The sequence below is a fragment of the Pipistrellus kuhlii genome, unplaced genomic scaffold (genome assembly GCF_014108245.1).
Source record: "Pipistrellus kuhlii isolate mPipKuh1 unplaced genomic scaffold, mPipKuh1.p scaffold_m20_p_163, whole genome shotgun sequence".
Lineage (NCBI taxonomy): Eukaryota > Metazoa > Chordata > Mammalia > Chiroptera > Vespertilionidae > Pipistrellus > Pipistrellus kuhlii.
Genome location: NW_023425475.1, coordinates 52,474 through 77,009, shown reverse-complemented (window position 1 = coordinate 77,009; position 24,536 = coordinate 52,474). Strand labels below are relative to the sequence as shown.

At 61.0% G+C, this 24,536-nt stretch overlaps 2 protein-coding genes across 5 annotated transcripts in view; both read left to right on the top strand.

The window, feature by feature from the left end:
- The first annotated feature begins 300 nt into the window (after nt 1–300).
- DDX59 (DEAD-box helicase 59) lies at nt 301–9,528 on the top strand. Of its 4 annotated transcripts, none has more exons than XM_045582465.1 (8): nt 301–490; nt 2,095–2,845; nt 3,648–3,815; nt 4,191–4,280; nt 5,258–5,509; nt 6,238–6,390; nt 7,128–7,256; nt 9,049–9,526. In XM_045582465.1, exons 2-8 carry the CDS (start codon nt 2,111–2,113, stop codon nt 9,310–9,312), a joined length of 1,791 nt encoding a protein of 596 aa, XP_045438421.1. In that variant the 5' UTR covers nt 301–490; nt 2,095–2,110; the 3' UTR covers nt 9,313–9,526. The 4 variants fall into 4 exon arrangements, with proteins under 4 accessions (XP_045438421.1, XP_045438423.1, XP_036296069.1 ...); XM_036440176.2 differs by lacking the exon at nt 301–490 and adding an exon at nt 553–696 and having other exon boundaries at nt 2,100–2,845; XM_045582466.1 differs by lacking the exon at nt 301–490 and adding an exon at nt 700–722 and having other exon boundaries at nt 2,100–2,845.
- A 4,365-nt stretch (nt 9,529–13,893) lies between these two features.
- Nucleotides 13,894–24,536, top strand: part of LOC118720352 (zinc finger protein 281) — a 44,946-nt gene continuing 34,303 nt past the window's right edge. The window contains exons 1-16 of the mRNA XM_045582462.1: nt 13,894–14,001; nt 14,930–16,500; nt 17,142–17,396; nt 18,436–18,523; nt 18,823–18,921; nt 19,084–19,136; nt 19,542–19,572; nt 19,660–19,767; nt 20,794–20,910; nt 21,168–21,283; nt 21,899–22,071; nt 22,256–22,403; nt 22,667–22,730; nt 22,996–23,180; nt 23,539–23,641; nt 24,173–24,333. Of these exons, the coding sequence (XP_045438418.1) occupies nt 15,098–16,500; nt 17,142–17,396; nt 18,436–18,523; nt 18,823–18,921; nt 19,084–19,136; nt 19,542–19,572; nt 19,660–19,767; nt 20,794–20,910; nt 21,168–21,283; nt 21,899–22,071; nt 22,256–22,403; nt 22,667–22,730; nt 22,996–23,180; nt 23,539–23,641; nt 24,173–24,333 (3,104 nt within the window). The 5' untranslated portion in view covers nt 13,894–14,001; nt 14,930–15,097. The remainder of the gene's footprint in view (nt 14,002–14,929; nt 16,501–17,141; nt 17,397–18,435; nt 18,524–18,822; nt 18,922–19,083; nt 19,137–19,541; nt 19,573–19,659; nt 19,768–20,793; nt 20,911–21,167; nt 21,284–21,898; nt 22,072–22,255; nt 22,404–22,666; nt 22,731–22,995; nt 23,181–23,538; nt 23,642–24,172; nt 24,334–24,536) is intronic.

Sequence of the window (24,536 nt, the reverse complement as noted above, 5' to 3'; positions counted from 1 at the left end):
GCCCCGCGCCGCCCCTCCCGCCGTCCCTTGGGGCCGTCCGAGGCCTTTTCCGCCAGCCCGGCCCCCGCGATCCGTCAGTTCTTCCAGGAGGATCCCCGCCCCGCCCCGCAGACGGCCTCCCGCCCCGATCCGGCTCCGCGCTTTCCCTCCAGCCGGGAGCCGGGAAGGGGCGGGGCCAGCGCGTGGTCTCCGCCCCCTGTTCCTGGCCACGCCCGCCCACCCATAGGCTCCTCCCACAGTGGCCCCGCCCCTCCACCTTGGCCCCGCCTTCCCTATAGATCTAGGGCGGCGCCGCGGCCCCTCCCAAAACCCGGAGCCGTGACTCCGCTCCGCACGCCCCTCCCAGCAGCGGGGAGGCCGAGTCTGGAGGCAGGAAGCCCGGCCCGGCGCGTGAGGAGCTGCGGGGGACGCGGCGGGCCCGGCGGCTCGGGCCTCCGTCCATCTGCACCCGGGCGCTAGGGCGTGGCAGCAGGAGGGGTCCTCCCTCCCATCATGCCAAGCTCTTCGCCCGCCCCGTCTCCTAGCAACGCCTGACGCGCAGGCGCCCTGAGTTCTGGGCGGCTGGCCGCGCAGGCGCCCTGGGTGCGGGCCGCCGGGCCGCGCAGGCGCCCTGGGTGCGGGCCGCCGGGCCGCGCAGGCGCCCTGGGTGCGGGCCGCCGGGCCGCGCAGGCGCTCTGGGTGCGAGGCGCAGCGCGGGTGAGACCTGGATCCGGGAACTGGGGGTGGGTGTGGGGTTGGGGATGGGGGGGGGGGGGGGTCCCGGCGGGGAAGGGGGCCGCCCTTGGACTCTGCATTCCCAGCCTTTAGCGCCCCCAGAAAGCCGCGCTGCACGGAGCCATAAGATCGCCATTGCAGACCCCCAGCTGCATTTTGTTGTTGTTGTTGTGGGAATCGAGCCGTTTGCCCTGAGAATTGTTTTTGAGGAAAAACGGGGAAGAGCGTATGGGATGGCCATTTGCACAGACGCCCCTGGTGAGGGCGGGCACCCCGGGCCCTGACACAGGCTCCCGTGGGGGAGACGCAGCCTAGGGTGTGTGTGTGTCAGTGGGGGACACGCCCCTGCCTGGGACCCCGACGAGGTCCGCTGACTTGGGGAGCACTGAGCACCCTGGCTGGTTCCCTACTGGGTCCAAACAGCGTCTCCCTCTGTGCTTGGAGGCTTTGATCGCGAACATTCCCGTGGGAAGGTATCCCCCCCCGTTTTGTGAAAATGCAATAGGGCTTACTCCTGGGTGTGTGTGATGTCTGCTGTGTCAGAGTGCCAGCAGGCAGCAAGCAGGCGTAGGCTGTGTGCACGGGCTGCGTGTGTCTCTCCGTGTGTCTGTGTGTATGTATACGTATGCACATGCGTGTCTGTTCATGTGTCTCTCTGTTGGTGTGTGTGCATATGTGTGCTCAGGTGTACATGTGCATGTGTGTGTGTGTGGGAAAGGATGCTGTCTTCATCAGAGAAAGTTGGTGAATGGAAGAAAAGCTCCCTATAGGTAGCGTCCTGATACTTTCTCTCATCCTTTGAGGCAAAACCCAGGGACACTAGGCCTGTGGTCGGCAAACCGCGGCTCTCGAACCACACGCGGCTCTTTGGCCCCTGGAGGGTGGCTCTTCCACAAAACACCACGGCCTGGGTAGTCTGTTTGGAAGAAGTGGTGTTCGAAGAAGTTTAAGTTTTAAAGAAAACGTGGCTCTCCAAAGAAATCTCAATCGTTGTGCTGTTGGTATTTGGCTCTGTGGACGAATGAATTTGCCCACCACTGGCATAGGGTGATTCTATCTAGGATAACTACCTGCTCCTTTGTGCCGGGCACTTCATTGTGTTTAAATAAGCCTCATTGCGGAAACCAGTTTGGCTCGGTGGATAGAGCGTCAGCCTGTGAACTGAAAGGTCCCACGTTCGATTCCTGTCAAGGGCACGTACCTTGGTTGGGGGCACATCTCCCGTAGCAGGTGTGCAGGAGGGAGCTGATGGATGTTTCGCTCTCATTGATGTTTCTAGCTCTCTCTCCCCCTCCCTTCCTCTTTGTAAAAAATCAATAAAATATATATATTTAAAAACAAATAAAATAAAATAAACCTCATCATATATGTAATTTCCTCCGCAGGAGAGTGAAGGATGTTTGTCCCGAGATCTCTCAAAGTCAAGAGGAACGCCCCCGACGGCAGCCAGAGCTGCCCGCTGGCCAAGAAAGCGAAGCCGGACGCTGAGGTCGTGCGGTGGGACGCAGGGAGCGGTCCCCCCTCAGACGCCGGCGCCCCGGGAGACGCCGCGGGAGACACCGCAGCCGCCCGCGGGCCAGAGCCAGGCGCCCCGGACGGCCGTCCCCCGGAGGAGCCCGTCAAGTCCTTCTCCAAACTGCAGCGCCCGGCGGAGCCCGGGGAGCCGGCCTGCGTGGTCTGCGGCCGCTACGGGGAGTACATCTGTGACCAGACGGATGAGGACGTGTGCAGCCTGGAGTGCAAAGCCAGGCACCTGCTGGACGTGAAGGGGAAGGAGGGGGAGGCGCCCGGCGGTCCCCCGGAAGCCCCACCCCCTGCGCCCTACGCCTACCAGGAGCACCCCTTCATCGCCGGCCTCCGGGAGGACCAGGTGGAGAGCCTCAGGCAGCAGCTGGGCATCTGTGTCCAGGGGCGGGCGGTGGCCAGGCCCATCGTGGACTTCGAGCACTGCGGCCTCCCCGAGACCTTGAACCGCAACCTGAGGGCGGCCGGCTACGAGGTGCCCACCCCCATCCAGATGCAGATGACCCCCGTGGGGCTGCTGGGGCGGGACGTCCTGGCCAGCGCGGACACGGGCTCCGGGAAGACGGCCGCCTTCCTCCTGCCGCTCATCATGCGCGCGCTGCCCGAGGTGAGTTCAAGGTCGCCTGGGGCCTCGGTGGGCAAACTCCTCCGTCCACAGAGCCCAATATCCACAGCTCAAGGACAGACGTGTCTCCGGAGAGCCACGTTTTTTAAACATAAACGCCCTCTAACGCCACGTCTTCCACACAGACTCGCCCGGGCCCTGGTGTTTTATGGAATAGCCACACTCCAGGGGCCAAAGAGCCACATGTGGCTCTCGAGCCACAGTTTGCTGACTACAGGCCTGGAATAAATGAGGACTGTGTCTGAGAAACATAACTTTAGGGAATTTTTAAAAATATGTATATTTTTATTGGTTTCAGAGAGGAAGGGAGAGGGGGTTAGAGAGAGAAACTTCAATGATGAGAGAGAATCATTGAACTCTTCCTCTCTGAAATCAATAAAAAAATACACACGGAGTGCCAGATGATGATGATGATCTCTGAACGCAGCATCATCTGGCCACTCAGTGTCCGTCCTATAGAATAAAAGGCTCATATGCAAGTGGTCCCCTTGACCAGGAGTTCACCAGCAGGCAGGCTGGCCAACCGCCCACGTCCCCTCCCCCTGGGCAGGCTGGCCGGACCCCGCCCATGCACGAATTCATGCACCGGGCCTCTAATATATATATACATATATGTATACACACACTGAGTGGCCAGATTATTATGCGTTCAGAGAGCATCATCATCTGGCCACTCAGTGTGTACACACACACTCACACACACGTATGTGTATTTTTACAATATTTGCTCCTGTCCACAGGAATGGACGGCTGGTGCCTCTAGCTCTGTTTTCCGTCTTTGCAGGACACGTGTCCGTCCGCGCTGGTCCTCACCCCGACGCGGGAGCTGGCCATTCAGATCGAGCGACAAGCCAAGGAGCTGATGAAGGGCCTGCCACGCATGAGGACGGCGCTGCTGGTGGGCGGCCTGCCCCTGCCCCCCCAGCTGCACCGCCTGCGGCAGCAGGTCAAGGTGAGGGGCCCACTCCGCCAGGCGCCCTGGAGCCGCCATGGGGGCCGGGGCGTGTCCTTCCTGGGGAGAGGGCTTCTTGCCAAGTCAGTGCAGGCATTTTTTAAAATATATTTTATTGATTTTTCACAGAGAGGAAGGGAGCGGGGGAGAGAGTTGAAACATCGATGAGAGAAACATCCATCAGCTGCCTCCTGCACGCCCCCTACTGGGGATGTGCCTGCAACCAAGGTACACGCTCTTTGACCGGAATCGAACCCGGGACCCTTCAGTCCTCAGGCCGACGCGCTATCCACTGAGCCACACCGGCTAGGGCTTGCATTTATTTATTTATTATCATTATTTTTTTTTTTAATTTGCTTTTCCCCTTCTCCCCAGGTCGTCATAGCGACCCCGGGCCGCCTGCTGGACATCGTGAAGCAGAGCTCCGTCCAGCTCCGCAGCGTGAGGATCGCGGTGGTGGACGAGGCGAGTGGCCGGGAACGTGCGTCGCGTGGTGCAGTTTGTGGGCCGTTTTATAAAAACACATGTTTATGGATCTCAGGGACGGAGGGAGAGATGGAAACACCCACGATGAGAGAGAATCACGGATCGGCTGCTTCCTGCACGCCCCCCACTGGGGCATCAAGCTCATGTTAAAAATGGTGTTTCAGCCCGGCCGGCGTGGCTCTGGTCAGGCGTCGTCGACCTATGAACTGGGAGGTCACAGTTCAGATCCCGGTCAGGGCACAGGCCCAGGTTGCAGGCTCCATCCCCAGGAGCGGGCGAGCCGGAGGCAGCCGATCCATGAGTCTCTGTCGTCACGCGTGTTTCTCTCCCTTCCTCTCTGACATTGATAAGAAACTTACACGAATAAAAAGAGTAAGATGCAAATTGACCGTGCCTCCACGATTGGCCCACCGGCCAATCAGGAGTGGGTATGCAGATTAACCCAGCAAAGACGGCGGGTTAATTTGCATACGCAGGCACCAAGGGGCGGGGGCGGGGGCGGGGGGCTGAGCGGGGCGCCTGTGTCGTCGCCACGCCAGGCCTCTGGGCAGCGTGGGAGGGCGGAAGGGCAGCTCCGGCCGGAGCACAGGCGGTGCCGGGAGCCGGGCCGAGGAGGGCCCGTTCCTGCCCGCGTACCCGTGCACCCGGCCTCTCGTTTACATACAAAATAACAGCCAAAACCGGTGTGGCTCAGTGGATAGCGCGTCGGCTTGGGGACTGAAGGGTCCCGGGTTCGATTCCGGTCAGGGGCATGTACCTTGGTTGTGGGCACGTCCCCAGTGGGGGGTGTTCAAGAGGCAGCTGATCGATGACTCTCTCTCATCGATGTTTCTAAGTCTCTATCTCTCCCCCTTCCTCTCTGTACAAAATCAATAAAATATATTTTAAAAAATATATATATATGTATATATATACACACACACACAAAATAACGAAACGAAACGGTGTCGTTCCAGGCCGACACCATGCTGAAGATGGGCTTCCAGCAGCAGGTGCTGGACGTGCTGGGCGCCGTCCCCCAGGACTGCCAGACGGTGCTGGTGTCGGCCACGATCCCCGTGGGCATCGAGCAGCTGGCGGGCCGGCTGCTGCGGGACCCTGTGCGCATCTCGGCCGGGGAGAAGAACCAGCCCTGCCCCAGCGTGCGGCAGATCGTGCTGTGGGTGGAGGAGCCGGCCAAGAAGAAGAAGCTGTTCGAGATCCTGAACGTGAGCGGGCGCCCCGGGGAGCCGGCCCGCCGTCCCCCTCCTGGGTCTGGCGGGGAGGAGCCATGGGTGTGGCTCTCGGGGAATCTGGCCCAGGTCCCTGCTAATAGATTGCTCTGCCTGTCTCAGATTCCCGTAGGACTCCATGGGGGGAAAAAAAAAATTTAAAAAAAAAATATATATATTCTATTGATTTTTTACAGAGGAAAGGAGAGGGGTAGAGAGCTAGAAACGTCGATGAGAAACATCCATCAGCTGCCACCTGCACACCCTCTCCACTGGGGATGTGCCCGCAACCAAGGTACATGCCCTTGACCGGAATCGAACCTGGGATCCTTCAGTCCGCAGGCTGACGCTCTATCCACAGAGCCACACCGGCCAGGACTGTTTGTGCATATTTTAAAGAAAACCCTAACCGGCGTGGCTCAGCGGATAGAGCCTCAGCCTGCAGACCCAAAGGTCCCGGGTTCGATTCCGGTCAAGGGCATGCACCTTGGTTGCAGGCACATCCCCAGTAGGGCATGTGCAGGAGGCAGCTGAGGGATGTTTCTCTCTCGTGGATGTTTCTAACTCTCTCCCTCTCTGTAAAAAAAAAAAAAAAAATCAGTAAAATATATTGAAAGGAAAAGAAAAAGAAAACCAGGCATGTCCACAGGCTCTGCCTGCTCCGTCCTTCGCGATGTCTGTGAACCCGCCTGCAGCGTTAACGCCCGCCCTCCCTCCGCCCCCAGGACAAGAAGCTGTTCCAGCCGCCGGTGCTGGTGTTCGTGGGCTGCCGGCTCGGCGCCGACCTGCTGAGCCAGGCCGTGCGGAAGGTCACCGGCCTGCGGAGTGTGTCCATGCACTCGGAGAAGCCGCAGGCCGAGAGGAAGCGCATCCTGGAGGTTCGGCTCCCGGCCCCCTGGCTCTTCCCGCCCCCGGAACCCGGGTCGCCTCAGTCTCAGGAGACGCTGGTGTGACCAGCCGGTGTCTAACGCTGACCCTTTCTTAAAAGTGCTCCCCCCCCCCCCGCCCCCCGATTGTGCCCCCGGCCGGAATCGAACCTGGGACCCTTCTGTCTGTGGGCCGATGCTCTGTCCACTGAGCCACACCGGCCAGGGCAAAGCAGGCCTTCTTTTAACGACTTAAGAACTGGAGGCGGGCGGTGACCGAAGGAAGCGGACTGTCCCTCCCGCCAGCTTCTGCGTTTGGGGAGCGGTCAGCCTGGTCCCCGGGGATCGTCCCCTCCCGCTGAGGAGGTGACTCACTCAGGAGCCACCGTTTCTGACCTGAGGTCAGGGGAGGCCGGGCCAGAGCCTGGCTCGCCTCGGAGAGGTTTGCCCGAGGGAAGGGACAGAAAGCATCCCGGGGGGGGGGGGGGGGGGACCGGGGCCCCGCCCATTCCCCCCTGGGACACTAAGTTTCCCTCTGGAGAGGATCCTGCAACAATGTTGCAGAGAGTCTGGGGAAAAGTATCTCCAGTCTGTAACCTATAAAACCACAGGAGACACAGTTAGTTCGCAGGGGTCAGGGGTCACCAGCCCTCCCCTCCGGCCCTCACAGACCCCCGCGGTCCTCGGCCGCCCCCTCCGGGCCGGCGACCGCCGCTCTGAGCAGCGCACGGTGTCGCTTTCCTGCGCAGGGCCTGCTGGCCGGGGCCCACGAGGTGGTGGTGAGCACGGGCGTGCTGGGGCGCGGGCTGGACCTGGTCCGGGTCCGGCTGGTGGTGAACTTCGACATGCCGGCCAGCATGGACGAGTACGTGCACCAGGTGAGGGGGCCCGGGCACCAGGTGAGGGCGGGTCCGGGCACCAGGTGAGGGGGTCCGGGCACCAGGTGAGGGGGGCCGTGTCTGTGCACCAGGTGAGGGGGGCTCTGGGCACCAGGTGAGGGGGTCCGTGTCTGTGCACCAGGTGAGGGGGGTCCGTGCACCAGGTGAGGGGGGTCCAGGCACCAGGTGAGGGGGTCCGTGTCCGTGCACCAGGTGAGGGGGGTCCGGGCACCAGGGGAGGGGGTCCGGGCACCAGGTGAGGGGGGTCTGGGCACCAGGTGAGGGGGTCCGGGCGCCAGGTGAGGGGGTCCGGGCACCAGGTGAGGGGGGTCTGGGCACCAGGTGAGGGGGTCCGGGCGCCAGGTGAGGGGGTCCGGGCACCAGGTGAGGGGGGGTCCGGGCGCCAGGTGAGGGGGTTCGGGCGCCAGGTGAGGGGGTCCGTGTCTGTGCACCAGGTGAGGGGGTCCGGGCACCAGGTGAGGGGGGTCCGGGCACCAGGTGAGGGGGTCTGTGTCTGGGCACCAGGTGAGGGGGGGTCCGGGCACCAGGTGAGGGCGGGTCCGGGCACCAGGTGAGGGGGTCCGGGCACCAGGTGAGGGGGTTCGGGCACCAGGTGAGGGGGGCCGTGTGCTCGTCCTCGTCCATGTGATGGCGAGAGACAGGGAACGGTTCTGGGAGGGACGGGAAACTTGATTTTTATCTTATTTTTGTGCCTATTCTATAGGATAGACACCGAGTGGCCAGATTGTTTGATCTCTGAACGCATCATCATGTGGCCACTCCGTGACTATCCTATAGAATAAAAGGCTCATATGCAAATGGTCCCCTCGGCCAGGAGTTCGACCAGCAGGCAGGCCGGCCACCCGCCCACGTCCCCTCCCCCTGGCCTGGCTGGCCGGGCCCCACCCATGCCCGGATTCATGCACCATATATATATAGTCTGTGGGTCAGCGCTCTACCCACTGGCCTGCACCGGCTAGGGCTCCTTTATATTTCTGGTTCTCGTCAGTGAGCAGGTTAGATGGCTTTCAGAACCAGAGGAAGAAAGGGGCGGGGGGCGGGGGGAGGGTTGTTTTACGTGGACACTTCTGGCCGGGGGACAGGAGCCCGGCCAGCGCTGTGTCCGAGGCATCGTCCTCATCTCCTCCTCCCCTCGCCGTATCCGTGTCGCCGGCCTTTCCCTTTTCAAGGGCGTCTCTCGCCGTCGCCGCCCGAGGGGCCGGCCGGCAGCTCTCCTTTCCGGCGGACACAGAGCCGCCTCTGAGCCGTTATCTCCCCGGCGCTGCCGGCGGCTTCCTTCACTTACCGGCCCGGCCAGGGGCCTCTCTCCGGGGCCCCCTCCCCCGGGGCCTCTCTCCGGGGCCCCCTCCCTCCCAGCCCCCTCACCCTCCCGCCGGGCCGCCCAAGGGCCTCGGGCCAGACGCTGCCCCCGGCCAGGGCTCGGACCAAATGACCCGGCAGGGCCCCCCACCCTGCATCCCCACGGCCCAGGCGGTGGTTTTCAAAAACTGAGGCTCGTTTCCTCCTCCCACGTGGAGTCAGGTCGTGGGGATCTTCCTAACGAATTAAATACGTAAGAAGCACCTGCAGGCGTGGCTCAGCGGCTGAGCACCGACCTGTGAGCCGGGAGGTCAGGGATCCGTTCCCGGTCGGGGCACAGGCCCGGGTGGCGGGCTCCGTCCCCAGCAGGGGGCGTGCGGGAGGCAGCCGGTCCGTGACGCGCTCCCGTCAGCCACGGGCCCTCCCCGCCTCCCTCGGGACGTCCCGCCAACCCCCCTGCCTCTCGCCGCAGGTGGGCCGCGTGGGGCGGCTGGGCCAGAGGGGCACGGCCATCACCTTCATCAACAACCAGGCGCGGCGCCTCTTCTGGGACGTGGCCAAGCGGGTGGAGCCCACGGGCTCCCTGCTGCCGCCCCAGCTGCTCAACTCGCCGTACCTGCGCGACCAGCAGCGGCGGGAGCAGCAGGGCGCCCGGCAGGCCCAGAACCCGCTGGTCACGGGCGCCAACCTCATGGACATCATCCGGAGGCACGACAAGAGCCAGGCCCAGAAGTGAACGTCGCGCCCACCTCCGTCCGTCCCCCGGACACGACCGGCGCAGCCCCGGGACCTCCTGTGCGTCCGGACCTGCAGTTTGAGGAACCGGGACGAGGACGCGAAATAAAAACGGAAAAGAAATTGGGGGGCGGTTTAGACAAATTTCTTTTTATTTATGTATTTATATTTTTTAAGGGCTGGGGAGGGGACATCTATAATACTTTAAAAAAAATATATATATATATATATATATATTTTATTGATTCTTTACAGACAGAAAGGGGGAGGGAGAGAGAGTTAGGAACATCGATGAGAGACATCAGCTGCCTCCTGCACACCCCCCACTGGGGACGTGCCCGCAACTGAGGTCCATGCCCTTGACCGGAATCGAACCCGGGACCCTTCAGTCCTCAGGCCGACGCTCTATCCACTGAGCCAAACTGGTTAGGACCATGTATAATACCTTTAACAATGAATTTCAATTAAAATATTTTTTCTGCCTGGCCACAGTTGCTCAGTGGGTGGAGCACCGAACTAGGAGCCAGGAGGTCCGGGTTCGATTCCCGGTGGGGGCACAGGCCCGGGTTGCGGGCTCCATCCCCAGTGGGGGGCGTGCAGGAGGCAGCCGGTCCGTGATCCTCTCTCATCATGGACGTTCCTCCCTCTCTCCCTCTCGGACATCCATCAGTAAATTTAGAAGGAGATGCCCCTTTCGGAGGCAGGCTGAGCGGCACTCTGGCTGTGCTTCCCGCTGACCGCACGGCCACGGCGCCCGCTCGCCCGGGAGGCAGCCTGGGCCGGGCGGGCGGGCGGGCGGGCGGGCGGCGGCAGGTCATTCGAGGTGAGCGTCCTGGCTGGGCCGCCCGCCCGTAAGCCGACTCCGGGGAGACAGGGCCCTTTGTTGTCCCGGAGCGTGACCCCGCGGCCGGGCTGCTGCTGACACCGGCCGGGGTAATTAGGTGAGCGGCCGCGCCCCGCCCCGCCGGGCCCCTCGCGGTCCCTGGTGCGCCGTGTGGCACGTGCGGCCTCCGGCACCGAGGGGCGGGCGTTCGCCATCCATACACGTTCACACCGAGCCGTTCACAGCCGCCGGCGCGGCTCAGCGGTGGAGCGTCGACCTGGGAACCAGGAGGGCAGGGCTCGATTCCCGGTCGGGGCACAGGCCCGGGCCGGGGGCTCCGTCCCCAGTGGGGGGCGTGCAGGAGGCAGCCGATCTGTGATTCTCTCTCATCATGGGTGTTTCTCTCTCTCCCTCTCTGGAATCAATAAAAATATATTTTAAGAAGAGATAAAAAGGGAGAACTCTGTGACCACGAACCCTCTCCCTCGCCTCCTCCCTTCCCCCCCAAATCCTGTGCAGAGTGGGGAATCGGGGGGCACAGACAGGCACCCCTCGCTGCCCGCTCCCAGCCCCCCTGCGGGCGTGCACCATCCTCATTTAAGGTGACCAGACGTCCCGCTTTTGGCGGGACAGTCCCGATTTTCAACAATTTGTCCCGCGTCCCGCTGCGTTTTTAAAAAGTCCCGATTTTTGGAAAGATTTTTGGAATCGTGACTTTTTTAAAACACCTCGGGACGCGGGACAAATTGTTAAAAATCGGGACGTCTGGTCACCTTATCCTAATTACCCCGGCTGGGCGGGCGGGCTGGCGGGAGGGCGGGCGCCTGGGACACAGCGGCCGCATTGAGGCCCCCGTGTCCCCAGGAGAGAGGTAGGGTTTCGGATGCGCCCGGGAGGACGCGGGGTATCGGGTGCCGCGTTCCAGGAACGGGCCAGGTGCCTGACGCTCCGAGCCGTCCAGGGAACCGGGCGGGAACGGCGCTGCGGACACTCAGCCCCCACGGCTGGAGGTCCGGTGTGGAGCCCCACGGAATTGCGCGCCGAGAGGAGGAGAGAGCCGGGGGCTAGACCACTGCGACCTCTTTTGTTTTTGTTTGAAATATATTCGATCTAGTCCTGACCGGTGTGGTTCAGTGGATAGAGCGTCGACCTGCGGAATGAAGGGTCCTGGGTTCGATTCCGGTCAAGGGCATGTGCCTTGGTGGCGGGCGCATCCTCAGTGGGGGGTGTGCAGGAGGCAGCTGATGGATGTTTCTCTCTCATCGATGTTTCTAACTCTCTATCCCTCTCCCTTCCTCTCTGTAAAAAAATCAATAAAATATATTAAATTAAAAAAAAAAAAAAGAATCCCGAGGGCAGTTCTCTCCATCTTTGCTGAACCCTAGCGCTCCCTCGATGTACAGGCGGGTTACCCAGGAGGCCCTGGGTTGACAGTGGCTTTCCGACTCTTACCAATCTTCCCTGGATCGGACCCAGCATGACTCAGAGAGGAAAGAGCTCCTGGGACACTCACTCAACCCCGAGCGCTCCTCCGTCCATTTTAAAAGGGATGACTAGCCGAAGCCGGCGTGGCTCAGTGGATAGAGCGTCGGTCCGCGGACTGATAGGTCAAGGACATGTACGTTGGTTGCGGGCATATCCCCGGTAGGGGGTGTGCAAGAGGCAGCTGGTCGGTGTTTCTCTCTCATCGACATTTTTAGCTCTCTATCTCTCCCTTCCTCTCTGTAAAAAAAAAAATAAAAATCAATAACATAAATTTAAAAATAAGATAAAATAAAATAAAACAATATATATATTTAAAAAAAGGGGATGACCAGCTTCCAGGAACGGCCTCTCCTCCGGTGACGGGCAGGCTTGGTCTGCGGGCTTGGGTTGCGTCACCGAGTGGTCACGACGGAATTCTTGAGGGTCTCACCAGCCGGGCAGACCACAGCGTGCAGGCGCACGCTCCCAAGGTCCCTGGCCGGGCACGTGTTGGCATTTAGAAAGAAAATACAGAACCTGCCCCATGTAAACTGGCCTCTGTGTGTAAGGCTGGCGGACACCTGAGAACCACAAGAGTCTCAGTCGCACCAAAGACGCGGCAGTAAAAATGCAACTCAGCACGAACTCCTGCAAAGCAGGACAGTACAGCCCACGTTTTAGCAAACGAAAAAGTACGAAGTTGAGTAAACTGCAATACATCTGTATCCCCAGGGACTGTTAAATGGCCCGAGTGAAGGTTTTCCTGTGCCCCTTAACCTAATCTAAAAGGCTTCCAATGGGTTTGAATCATTAAAAAAAAAAAGGGGGGGAAAGCCGAAACTGGTGTGGCTCAGCGGATAGAGTGTCAGCCTGCGGACTGAAGGGTCCCAGGTTCAATTCTGGTCAACGGCATGGACCTTGGTTGCGGGCATATCCCCAGTGGGGGAAGTGCAGGAGGCAGCTGATCAATGTGTCTCTCTCACTGATGTTTCTGGCTTTCTATTCCTCTCTGTAAAAAAAAAAAAAAAAAAATCAATGATTAAAAAAAAAGGACAATAAAACATTTTTTAAAAAAATTGGTTTCAGAGAGGAAGGGCGTAGAGAAACATCAATGGTGAAAGTCCTGGATCAGCTGCCTCCTGCACGCTCCCCCCACTTCCCACCAAGGATGGAACCCACAACCCGGGCATGTGCCCTCCCCAGGAGTTGAACTGTGACCTCTTAGTCCATAGGTTGACGCTCAACCACTGAGCCAGGCAGGCAGGGCCTCTTCTGACGTCTTCCCATGCGTTTTCTTCCAGTTTGTCTCCCTCTGGTGGATTTTTTTAAAAAAGGTTTGCTTTTATTTTCAGAATAACTGGGAATTATTTGGGACCGTGAAGAGGGAAGAAGATTTTGATGTAGGGAGATCCCTGGGATGGAGGAAGCTGAGGCCAGAATGCAGGTGTGGGGACCCCCGTTACTCTGAGGCCAGAGCTAAGCAGAGGCTTAACCCCAGGGAAGAGTTGGCAGCTGGTGGCGAAGGAGGTTGGAAACTAAGAAAAAATGGCCAACAAGGTTGGTAGCTGCCTGCAGATGCAGTTGGTTTCTGAGGTCGTCCATTTATAGAATCCGGTTTCGCGCAACCATCTCGCATTTCCATATACGCACGCCGGCTACTGCAGCTCTCACAGATACTTGACAGTTGCCTGTGTTCGGTTAAAATATTTGTCAATTATATTGACGTATAGCAACCAGTCACATTTCATTTATTTATTTTAAAATTATTTTTCTATTGATTTCAGAGTCGAAGGGAAAGAGAGAAAAATATCAATGAAAGCCTGACTGGTTTGGCTCAGGGGCTAGAGCGTCGGCCTGCGGACTGGGGAGTCCCGGGTTCGATTCTGGTCAAGGGCATGGACCTTGGTTGCGGGCACATCCCCAGTGGGGGGTGTGCAGGAGGCAGCTGATGGATGTTTCTCTCTCAATATTTTTTTTTCTTTTCTAAAATATATTTTATTGCTTTTTTACAGAGAGGAAGGAAGAGGGAGAGAGAGTTAGAAACATCCATAAAATATGTTTAAAAATCAAAACAAAATACACATCCAGTCCAGGGCCAGGCGGGTCCAGCGTTCAGATGCCCCAGCGACCCAGCCTGCGGGCGCTTCCGGGGGGCGGGAGGACGCAAAGGCGTGGCGCCGACGCGACTGTTCAGCAGCCAATCAGAAGGCGGGGCCGGCGCGACGTCAGCGGCAAGGCCAGTCCGATTGCCACCTCCGGCAGCCAATCAGGAGAAGGCGGCGCCGACGAGGCCTCAGCCGCTCATCAATACGCGACGCCCGGCAGCCAATCAGAGCGCGGCTTCCGGTAGCCAATCAGAAGGTGGCGCGCCCGGTTCAAATTGTGGGCAGCGGGCAGCGGGCGGTGAGTGTCGCGGACACAGGGTCCGGCCTTCTCAGCGGTGGGGGGCGTGCGAGGTGGGGTGCCCCGTGTGGGGGTGCGGCCCCGTGTGGGGGTGCCCCGTGTGGGGGTGCGGCCCTGGGGGGTGCGAGGTGGGGGTGCCCCTGTGAGGGTGCGAGGTGGGGTGCCCCTGTGGGGGTGCGGCCCTGGGGGTGCGGGCGGCGGTCTGGGCTCAGGGCCTCCATGGAGTCCAGGGAGGAAGACCGGGCCCGGCGGCCGGACCTCAGGCCCCGGACAGTCTCTCCGCCCTCGCCGTGACCCTCTGAGCCCGGAACCGCGGGGAGGCCGCCGGGGAGGGGGTGGGGGGCGGGGACTGCTCTCCCTGGGGTCCGGGCCGGTCCGAAGGAGAACCTGCCGAACCCCCCACCTGTGGGTGGGAGCCGCGACGAGTCCAGCTGCGGCGGAATCGCCAGCCTCTCCGGGTGTCTGCCCAGGAGGAGGGCTGCCTGAGAGGCTTACGTCCTGGGTGTGGTTTACTGAGACCTTTAGAAAGACTTCGCTAAAAATTAACTCCTGGTGTTTTCGTTCTTTTTTAAAAAAATATATTTTTAATTGATTTCAGAGAGGAAGGGGAAAGGGAGAGAAAAAAGAGAAAGAGAAGCATCAGTGATGATAGAATCATTGATTGATCGGCTGGTTGGCTGCCCCCCCTCCTGGGGATTAAGGCTGCAACCAGGCAGGACATGTGCCCTGACCGGCAATCACACCGTGGCCTCCAGGTTCAGAGGTTGGTGTTCAGAGGTGCCTCCTCCTTTTCTGAACCCGGCCGGTTCTGAGCTGCTCATCGAAATTTATTCTCATGTGTTCTTATGTCATGACAGGTTCTCATGTCTTCAAAGCCTCTTTGTGGTCTGTGCAATCTAATTTTTTTAATTTTTTTGTAACTTAACAGATACTTTTGGAAACGGATAGGCTGGACGTCGAAGGAGCATCCAGAGACAAGCGTAGAGGCTTCAACAACACCCTTTATTTTTATTTATTTATTTATTTATTTTATCAACAACATCCTTTATTTTTATTTTTTATCAACAACATCCTTTGAGAGTCGCTCGCCGCCGCCATGTCAGTCTCCAGGGCACACCGAGGGGGCGGCGGCGGCCTCCCCGGGGCTCCCGACTCCCTTAGGAGCTCCTCCCGGCACGGCCTGGGCCCAGACGGCAGCTTGAAGCAGCCTTCGGGCTCGGACGGGTCAGAGCGTGAGAACGACGACCCGCTCCTGGGCTCCGCCAAGAAACTCAGGGGCATCAATAGCACTTACGTCATTTCCGCCTGCAGGACCCCCGGAGGGGCGGCCCTCACTCCCAACCCTGCCGGCAGACTGACCCTGCAGAGGAGGGCCACAAGGCACAAGGACTCTTCGCTGCTGGGGAGTGAGGGGGGAGAGGCGTCCGCGAGAAAGACAGAAACGCCTCTTAGGTTACAGCGTCGCGTTCGAGCAGATTCCGTGGGCAGGCGGGCAGCAGCTGGAGCAGATCCCGTGGGCAGGCAGACAACAGCTGGAGCAGATCCTGTGGGCAGGCAGGAAACAGCTGGAGCAGATCCCTTGGGCAGGCAGGAAACAGCTGGAGCAGATTTCGTGGGCAGTTGGACATCAGCTAGAGCAGATTCCGTGGGCAGGCAGACGACAGCTGGAGCAGATCCCTTGGGCAGGCAGGAAACAGCTGGAGCAGATCCCTTGGGCAGGCAGACGACAGCTGGAGCAGATCCCTTGGGCAGGCCGGAAACAGCTGGAGCAGATCCCTTGGGCAGGCAGACGACAGCTGGAGCAGATCCGGTGGGCATTCGGACAGCAGCTGGAGCGGATTCAGCGACCCAGAGCGTGGGAGGGGCCGCAGCCAGCGATGGAGCCTCCCGGGACGCCAGCAGGAGCGTCAGGATTGCCGACAACAAGAAAAGCTCCCCGGCTGCGTCTTCGGCCTCCTCCGCCGGAGACAGCGACCCCGGACTGGGGGCCGGGGACGAAGACGGGGGAGCGTTTTCCGCCCTGGCGGGAGCGCGGGGCAGCGGGCACTTCACTCACAGCACGCCCATCCGCCCCGGGGGAGAGGCCGAGGCGGCCCGGCCCGGCCCCTCGTCCGCGAGACCCGAGCGGGGCCCGTGGGACGACCGAGTGGGGGCAGGAAGCCTGCATCCCCGGGGGCTCTGGAAAGAGGCTGAAAAACACACAGACAGGTCCGAAAGCCTAGGAGGAGGGACGCCCGGGCGACGGATGGCGGAGCACACGCGGACCCCGCGCTGCGGCACGCCTCGTCCTCAGAGCGCGGTGCTGTCCGCCCTGAAACGCAGGACGCCCGGCGCCCAGGGCCAGCAGAACCCCAAACGCACCCTCTTCCCAAATAAAGGGGAGGGGTGTCAGGAGCACACGCTCCCTCCCAGGGAGGAGGCCTGCACCCCCAGGGGCCCCCTGAAGGTGGAGAGCAGCCAGGTGACCGTGGCCGTCCGCGTGAGGCCCTTCAGCAAGAGGTGGGTCGGCCTTCGGAGCTGGTGTCCTGCTCCTCACGCCTGTCGGTGACGTTTTCTTTTCTTTTTCTTTGGTGACGTCTTTGTAGAGAGAACGCGGGCTGAGTTGTGGTGCGTCAATTATTTTAGCCCGGTGGTCGGCAGACTGTGGCTCGCGAGGCCCCTTGAGTGTTTAGCAAAGGCCAGCTTAGGAGTATCCTAATCAAGCCAATAACAGTGTACCTACCTATAGGGTTTAAGTTTAAAAAACGTGGCTCTCCAAAGAAATTTCGGTCGCCGTCCTGTTGGTATTTGGCTCAGTGGACCAGTGAGTTTGCCGACCGCTGTAAATTTTTAGGGCAGTGGTCGGCAAACTGCGGCTCGCGAGCCACATGCGGCTCTCTGGCCCCTGGGGTGTGGCTCTTCCACAAAAGACCACGGCCTGGGTGAGCGAGCCTGTGTGGAAGAAGTTTAAGTTTTAAAAATGTGGCTCTCCAGAGAAATCTCAATCGCTGTGCTGTTCAACCCCTGAGCCACACCGGCCGTTACATTTTCCACGTAAAATTGAACATCGTCCCGCCCGGAGGAGTGTTCTGTTGGACCCGCTGTGAGGTCCTCACGCTCGGAGCCGGGCGGTGACGGCCTCCCCCTGTCTGCCCCCGAAGGGAGCAGGAGGAGAGCGCGGCCCAGGTGGTCTTCCTGGACGGGGCGGACCTCGCCGTGCGGCACCCGGCCCTGCGGCAGGAGTTCCGCTTCCTCTACGACGCCGCCTTCTGGTCCTTCGACCGGAGCCACCCGCGCTACGCCGGCCAGGCCTCCGTGTACACCGCGCTGGCCGCCCCGCTGCTGGCCCGCGCCCTGGAGGGCTACAACGCCTGCCTCTTCGCCTACGGCCAGACGGGCTCCGGGAAGTCCTACACGTGAGTGCCGCCGCCGTGACGTGGCTGGGGGGGGGGGAGGGTGTGTGCGTGTGCATATGTGCGTGCGTATGTGCGTGTGTGTGTGTGTGTGTGTGTGTGAGAGAGGCGTGCGTGTGTGTGTGTGTGTGTGTGTGAGAGAGAGGTGTGTGTGAGCGTGTGCGTGCGTGTGTGCATACGTGTGCGAGAGGTGTGTGCACGTGTGTCCATGTGCATGTGTGTGCATGTGTGTGCATGCATGTGTATATGTGCGCGTGTGTGCGTGTGCGTGTCTGTCCGTCGTGAGAAGCGGCCTGCCCTGATGGACGGCACACGGTTCTGAGACCCCGGGGACCGGGGTCAGGTCTGCTCGGTGTACACGCCAGTCCCGCACCCGCAGTCCAGCTGCTCAGCCTCTGGGCTTCGGTTTATGCCCAGAGTCCTTGGCCTCTGTGAGTGTCCTTGGCCTCCTGTTACTGCGAAGCCAGCATGTCAAACCCAGAGGCTCCCGCGGGCCGGGTAAACAAGGCTGAAGTGTACGTGGGCCGCCACAGAGCACCAGCTTAAATGCTCACAGAAGCGCGGGTTTATCGCGACAGAGACACGCTGGAAACGAAGGGCTGGAACGAGTCATCGCGGACACAGAGCAATAGAACGTTTGTTTAATGAAAAGGAATATTTTTGCTTGAACATTAACTTTCCGGTCACTGAGTAACTGGGCAAATGAACAAACGTAACGCAGATAAACCTCTTTTTCTTGTTCTCCGGTCCAAGCCCAGAAGGAGGGGCAGGGAGGTGTGTTTCCTGGGCTGCTGCTCCCAGGACGACAGACTGGCCTGAGCCTCAGGAGCTCTGCCCTCCCCGCCCTGGACCGGAATCTGGAATCGGGGTCGGGGCTGTGCTCCCTCCGAGGGCGCCAGGGGAGGGTCCTCTCTGCCTCTCAGCTTCTGGGGCTCCTGGCCCCTCCAGCCTGTTCACCCGGCTTCCCCCCCAATCCACGTGCCCCCGTGGGGTGATCCCCTGGCCCCGCCCCCTGCTCAGCCTCCCTCCCCTCTTCGCTCAGGATGATGGGGTTCGGGGAAGAGCCGGGCATCATCCCCAGGTTCTGCGAAGACCTTTTTGCTCAAGTGGCCAAACACCAGACCCAGGAGGTAGGTGCCGGGTCTGCCGGCCTCGGGTTAGGCTGGGAGAGCCAGAGCGGGCGGTGTCAGGGCCGGGGCCCTCATGTCCCTCTGCGCAGTGGGGGCGAGGGCACCGGGCGGAGGGCAGCGGGTGCAGCAGTTGGAAAGTGAGGACCTGGGAGCAGTGGGGTCTGTAAACTGATTGCTCTGCTCTGAGTCGGAGGTGGAGGGCGGAGGGCTGAGGGCGGAGGAGGAGGAGGGGGACAGGAGGCAGTTTGCAGACCAGGCGAGGCTTGGGGGCGAGGTCGCAGCCTGAGCTCTCCTCCCAGGTCAGGTACCACCTGGAGATGAGCTTCTTTGAAGTTTACAACGAGAAGATCCACGACCTGCTGGTGGGCAGAGGGGGCAGCAGGCAGAGGAAGCAGCCGGTAAGAGGAGGCGTTGGTTCCTGTTTATGAACGCCTGCGGGTCCACCCGTCCACTGGCGGCACGGAGGACCCGCCTGCTGCTGTGTGATGGCAGGTGCCAGGGAGCTGCGGGTTCACTGTTACTGAGCCAGTCAGCTGACCACCACTCCGCTCGCTTCACAGCTGAGGGTCCGGGAGCACCCCGTCTCCGGGCCGTACGTCGAAGCTCTGGCCGTGTAAGTACCGTGTCCGCTGCATGTAAGTGCCGTGTGTTACGCGCAGACCGCGAATTACACGGGGTAGGATGTGCTTGGCGTTCTCCTCTGTCCCCTCTCCTGCTGATGTTTGCGTCTGCTCCTTACGACGCTGGGGGAGGAGGTGTGAGCTGAGTCATGGAAGAGTTTCGGTTTTTTAAATATTTTTTTAAGGAGAGGGAGGGGGGAGACAGAGAGAGAGAGAGAGAAACATCCACGATGAGAGAGGATCATGGACCGGCTGCCTCCCGCACGCCCCGCACTGGGGATGGAGCCTGCACCCCGGGCCTGTGCCCCGACCGGGAATTGAACCGGGAAGACGCTCAGGGGCTTCCCTGCTTCCTGTGCGAGGACAAGAGCGTGACCGGCTTTCTTTCCCTCCCGCAGGAACGCGGTGGGCTCCTACGCGGACATCCAGGTAAGCGGGGCCGCCCTCGCTCCACCCCTGCCCCCCCGGGAGCGTGGCCGTGGCCTGAGCGTGAGCAGACCCCCGCCTCCCCCGCAGGGCTGGCTGCAGCTGGGGAGCAAGCAGCGGGCCACGGCGGCCACCGGCATGAACGACAAGAGCTCCCGCTCGCACTCGGTGCTCACCCTGCTGATGACCCGCACCCAGGTGGGACCCGCCTCCGCCTCTTCCTCTCCCGTCAGTCAGCGGTCAGCGGACACTCCCGTAGGGACCTGACATCGTTGGGTTTTGGCAAATATAATACTTAACGACTGAGTCCGGTTTGGTGCACCTGGCTGTACGTTTTCCTTGCTGTTTATTTATTTAATTTTAAAAATATTTTATTGGTTTTTTACAGAGAGGAAGGGAGAGGGAGAGAGAGTTAGAAACATGGATGAGAGAGAATCATCCATCAGCTGCCTCCTATACACCCCCCCACTGGGGATGTGCCCGCAACCAAGGTCCATGCCCTGGACCGGAATTGAACCTGGGACCCCCCAGTCCACAGGCCCACGCTCTATCCACTGAGCCACACCAGTCCCGGCTTCCTCACTCTTTTAAAAACCAATAATATCTATTATTATTTGACCGCGATATCACGGGTGTCCTGTCCACACGCGATCCCTCCTGGTGACGCACGGGGAGCATGGGACCGTGTCTGGGAAACCCCATCAGAAAGGAAAAGGTTTCTCACGGTTCAGCCGTAGGGTCCGGGATGGGATACACGGCCCCTCCGCACACGATTGGGCTTCGCCTCTGCTCGTGGTGGTTTCCTTAAAGTAGGGGTGTCGAACTCAATCAGAGAAGGGGCCAAAATCTAAAATCCAGCCTAAATCGCGGGCCGAATGGTTTACTGAACAGTCATAAACTGTCATTGTGATGGAAACGCAGCGGAGTGCAGTGATGACAGCGCGGTGCGGGCCACATTGCAAGGCCTGGCGGGACGGATTTGGCCCGCGGGCCTTGTGTTTGACACATGTGCCTTAAAGGCTGTGGCCTCCTGTCCCCCTTCCTGTCGTTTCTTTCATGTTGGCACAATCCGAGCACGGCCCGGTGTGTTCGCAGCTGCGCCTTACTCACGATCGCAGGCCCAGGGAGGGGGCGCTCGGTTCTGCTAACAAGCGAGGGGCCTGTGCCCCCCTCACCGCTCTCCCTCCTGGGACCGACAGCCACGTCCACCCCCTTTTCCCGCAGACGGAGCTGGTGGACGGGGAGCAGCACGACCACGCGGTGACCAGCCGCATCAGCCTGGTGGACCTGGCGGGCAGTGAGCGCCAAGGGCCTGCGGGCACCAGCGGGCAGCTGCTGAGGGTGAGGGGCCGGGCCCGGGGGCGGGGCTCGCTCCCGGGGGCGGGGCTTCATGCTTCGGAGGTTACCAGGGAGACGCTCTCCTCCTGCAGCTCACAGGCTGCATGCTGGGGTGCAGAGGCCCCCGTTTTGGGGGTGGTCACTTTGCGGTAGCGGCAGGAAGTGGGGAGTCGGGAGACAGCCGGTGGCTTGTGGGAGAGGGCGTGGCGCCGCCCTGTTCTGAGCGGCGAGCTGACCCAGACGCGGTCTCTCCGGCACAGGAAGGCGTGAGCATCAACAAGTCCCTGCTGACCCTGGGCAAGGTCATCTCGGCGCTGGCCGAGCACGGGGGCCGACGCAGAGCCTTCATTCCGTACCGGGAGTCCGTCCTCACGTGGCAAGTGTCCTCTGAACTTTGTTTTTAAAGTTATTTTTTATTTTTTAAATATATTTTATTGATTTTTTACAGAGAGGAAGGGAGAGAGATAGAGAGCTAGAAACGTCGATGACAGACAAACATCGACCAGCTGCCTCTTGCACACCCCCTACCGGGGATGTGCCCGCAACCAACGTACATGCCCCTGACCGGAATCGAACCCAGGACCTTTCAGTCCGCAGGCCGACGCTCTACCACTGAGTCAAACCGGTTTCGGCTACTTTTTAAAATTATTTTAAAAATATATTTTTATTGATGTCAAAGAGGAAGGGAGAGGGAGAGAGAGAGAGAGAGATAGAAACATCCCTGATGAGAGGATCATGGATCCTGCACGCCCCCCACTGGGGATGGAGCCCACAACCCGGGCCTGTGCCCTGACCGGAATCAAACTCGGGACCCTTCCACCTGCCGGCCGGGGCGGCCCGCGGAGGGAGACCTCGCCCCGTGCCCCAGTTCCTGTCCCTGTGCTGGGTCTGCTCCGTGCGGGCTGGCCGGAGAGACCCGGGGGATGGCTGCGGGGCCCGGCGGAGGCTGACCCTGGCCCTGGCCCTGCCCCTGCCCCTGCCCGCCCTGCAGGCTGCTGAAGGAGAGCCTGGGCGGCAACTCGAAGACAGCCATGATCGCCACGGTGAGCCCGGCGGGCAGCAGCCTGGAGGAGACGCTGAGCACCCTGCGCTACGCCCACCAGGCCCGCAGCATCGTCAACGCAGCCCGCGTGAACGAGGACACGAGCGCCCAGCTCGTCCGCGGTGAGCGCCCCCTCCTGCCCCGCCCTGCGCCCCCTGCACCCGGGGCCTCGGGTGACAGTGTGGGCGACGGACGGACGGACGGACGGACGGACATAGGCGGCTTCAGAGCTCCTCCCGGGGCCATCCCTGCAGTGTGGGGGGAGATGACTCTGGATCAATCGTGCGTCTTCTTATAAATCTTTAGAACTGAAAGCAGAAATCGAGAAGCTGAGAGCTGCTCAGAGAAGCCGTCAGCACATCGACCCCGAGCGGTACCGGCTCTGTCGGCAGGAAATCGCGTCCTTACGGATGAGGCTGCACGAGCAGGAGCGAGCCATGGTGGCCATGCAGAGGTGGGGCCCGGAGCAGGCAGACCGGTGCAGGGCCAGGGGCCAGCGCGGGGTGGGCGGGGCCTGGACGGTGCGGCCTCGCCCACCCCGTCCCCCCTCCCCCTGCAGCTGCCCAGCCCCAGGCCATCTCATCTAATCCCAAGAGGCTTCAGAATCTTTGTTGATTGTTAATCGTATCTCTATACATCTATATATCTATATATATGTATATACACGTGTGTGTGTGTGTGTGTGTACTTTTAACTATGAATTCTGTTTTTGGAAAGAGCGTGGAAAGAAAAATTTGAGCAGGCCGAAGAAAGAAAGCATCACGAGATCAAGGAGTTACAGGTAGGCGCCGGGAAGGGCCAGCAAGACGCAGAGTAAGCGTGGAGTACCCGCTGCCCCCGTAGGAAGCAGGGCCCTACGGAGGGTCCGTGTCAGGGCGTGCGGTCAGGGCGGCGCTTGGGATGGGGCGTCGGGGCGTCACACGGGGAAGTCACCGCCCTTGGCTGAGCGCGGGGGGTGGCAGAGAGAAACCTCTCACCGCGTCAGCTCCTCACGAGCGCCTCCAAGCGTCTCCCACGGTCTCTCCTCCCTCCCACCCCGGCTCCAGCGAGCGGGAGTGACCTTCCAGGTGGACAGCCGCCTGCCCAACCTGGTGAACCTGAGTGAGGACCCGCAGCTGTCGGAGGCGCTGCTGTACGTGCTCCGGGAGGGCACCACCGCCGTGGGCCAGCGCGGCCCCGGCGCCGGCCCCGACATCCAGCTGGCCGGCGCGCTGGTGGCCGACCGGCACTGGTACGTCCGCCTGCCCCGGAGCGAGGGCCCGGCCGCTGTCCGCGGTGACCGATCGACTGCTCACGGGAGGCACGCGCGCGCGCGCGCGCCCGGGTCCCTGGCCTGGTCCTTCCAGTGCATCTTGCCTGGGCGATGACAGACTCGTCCCGTTCGTGGGGTCAGCCTTCCCCCCTTTCCTGTCCTGTTAGCACAAGGACGACTTCACTCTGGGCTTCTTTCCGGCTCCCTGGGTACAAAGGTGCTTTTAAAAGACGTGTACGTTTGTATCGGGGTCAGAGAGGAAGGGGGAGGAGAGGGAGAGAAACGTCCATGAGGAGAGAGAACCGTGGACCGGCTGTGGCCGGCTCCCTCCCCACAGCACCATCAGCAACGTCGACGGCACCGTGACCATCGCCCCCGTCGGGGAGGCCAGGACCTACGTGAACGGGAGGCGCGTGCTGGGGCCCACCGAGCTGCACCACGTGAGCGGCGCCGGGAGGCGGGCGGAGGAGGCGCTGGGCCCCGGGCAGGGCGGTCACGCACCCGAGTGTCCGGGAGGGACTCCTGTGCAGTTCTTTTTAAAAAAAAAACGTTTTGATCAACTTCAGAGAAGAAGGGAGAGGGGGAGAGAGAGAGAGAGAAACATCAGTGAGGAGAGAGAGCCATGGATCGGCTGCCTCCTGCACACCCCCTACTGGGGATGGAGCTCACAGCCCGGACCTGTGCCCTTGGCCGGAATCGAACCGTGACCTCCTGGGTCATAGGTTGATGCTCAACCCCTGAGCCACACCGGCCGGGCTTTGTGTGTGTGTGTGTGTGTGTCCAGCCCTAACGGTGTCTGCGGGAGAGGCCCCTGAGCGCCCTCTTTAAGTCTGCGCTCCGGGCTCCTCATGGGGCTGATGGTGACACGTCCGGAAGTGACACCTGCGGACAGTTCCGTGCTGCCCTCTGACCCCTGTTAACAACGCCGCCCGTCCCGGGTCCCTGAGCTGCGGGCGCTGTGTGTGCCGCAGGGCGACCGTGTGGTCCTCGGGGGCGACCATTACTTCCGGTTCAACCACCCGGCGGAGGCCCACAGCGAGCAGAGTGCGCTCGGGGGAGGCGCCCCGGCCGGCGAGGGCCCCAAGGACTTCGAATTCGCCAAGAACGAGTGGCTGGCGGCCCAGCGGTCGCAGTGAGTGTCGGGGGCCTGCGTCAGAGAGTTTGGGGGACAAAGGGGTGCAGGGGGAGGGCTGCCCGAAGTTTTTGTTTAATGGGAAACATCCTAAGACGACTCGGAGCTGCTGTGGTGATAATCACATGGAATGTAAACTGTGATAGAAAAAGCCCCCCCTGGCCGGTGTAGTTCAGTGGGCAGAGCCTCGGCCTGTGGACTGA

Excerpts from the sequence above, each read along its gene's own strand:
- DDX59 (XM_045582465.1), top strand. The coding sequence starts at position 2,111 with ATGTTTGTCCCGAGATCTCTCAAAGTCAAGAGGAACGCCCCCGACGGC. Across the intron at positions 3,816-4,190 it reads GCCTGCGGCAGCAGGTCAAG|GTCGTCATAGCGACCCCGGG; the intron begins GTGAGGGGCCCA and ends CCTTCTCCCCAG. Across the intron at positions 7,257-9,048 it reads TGGACGAGTACGTGCACCAG|GTGGGCCGCGTGGGGCGGCT; the intron begins GTGAGGGGGCCC and ends CTCTCGCCGCAG.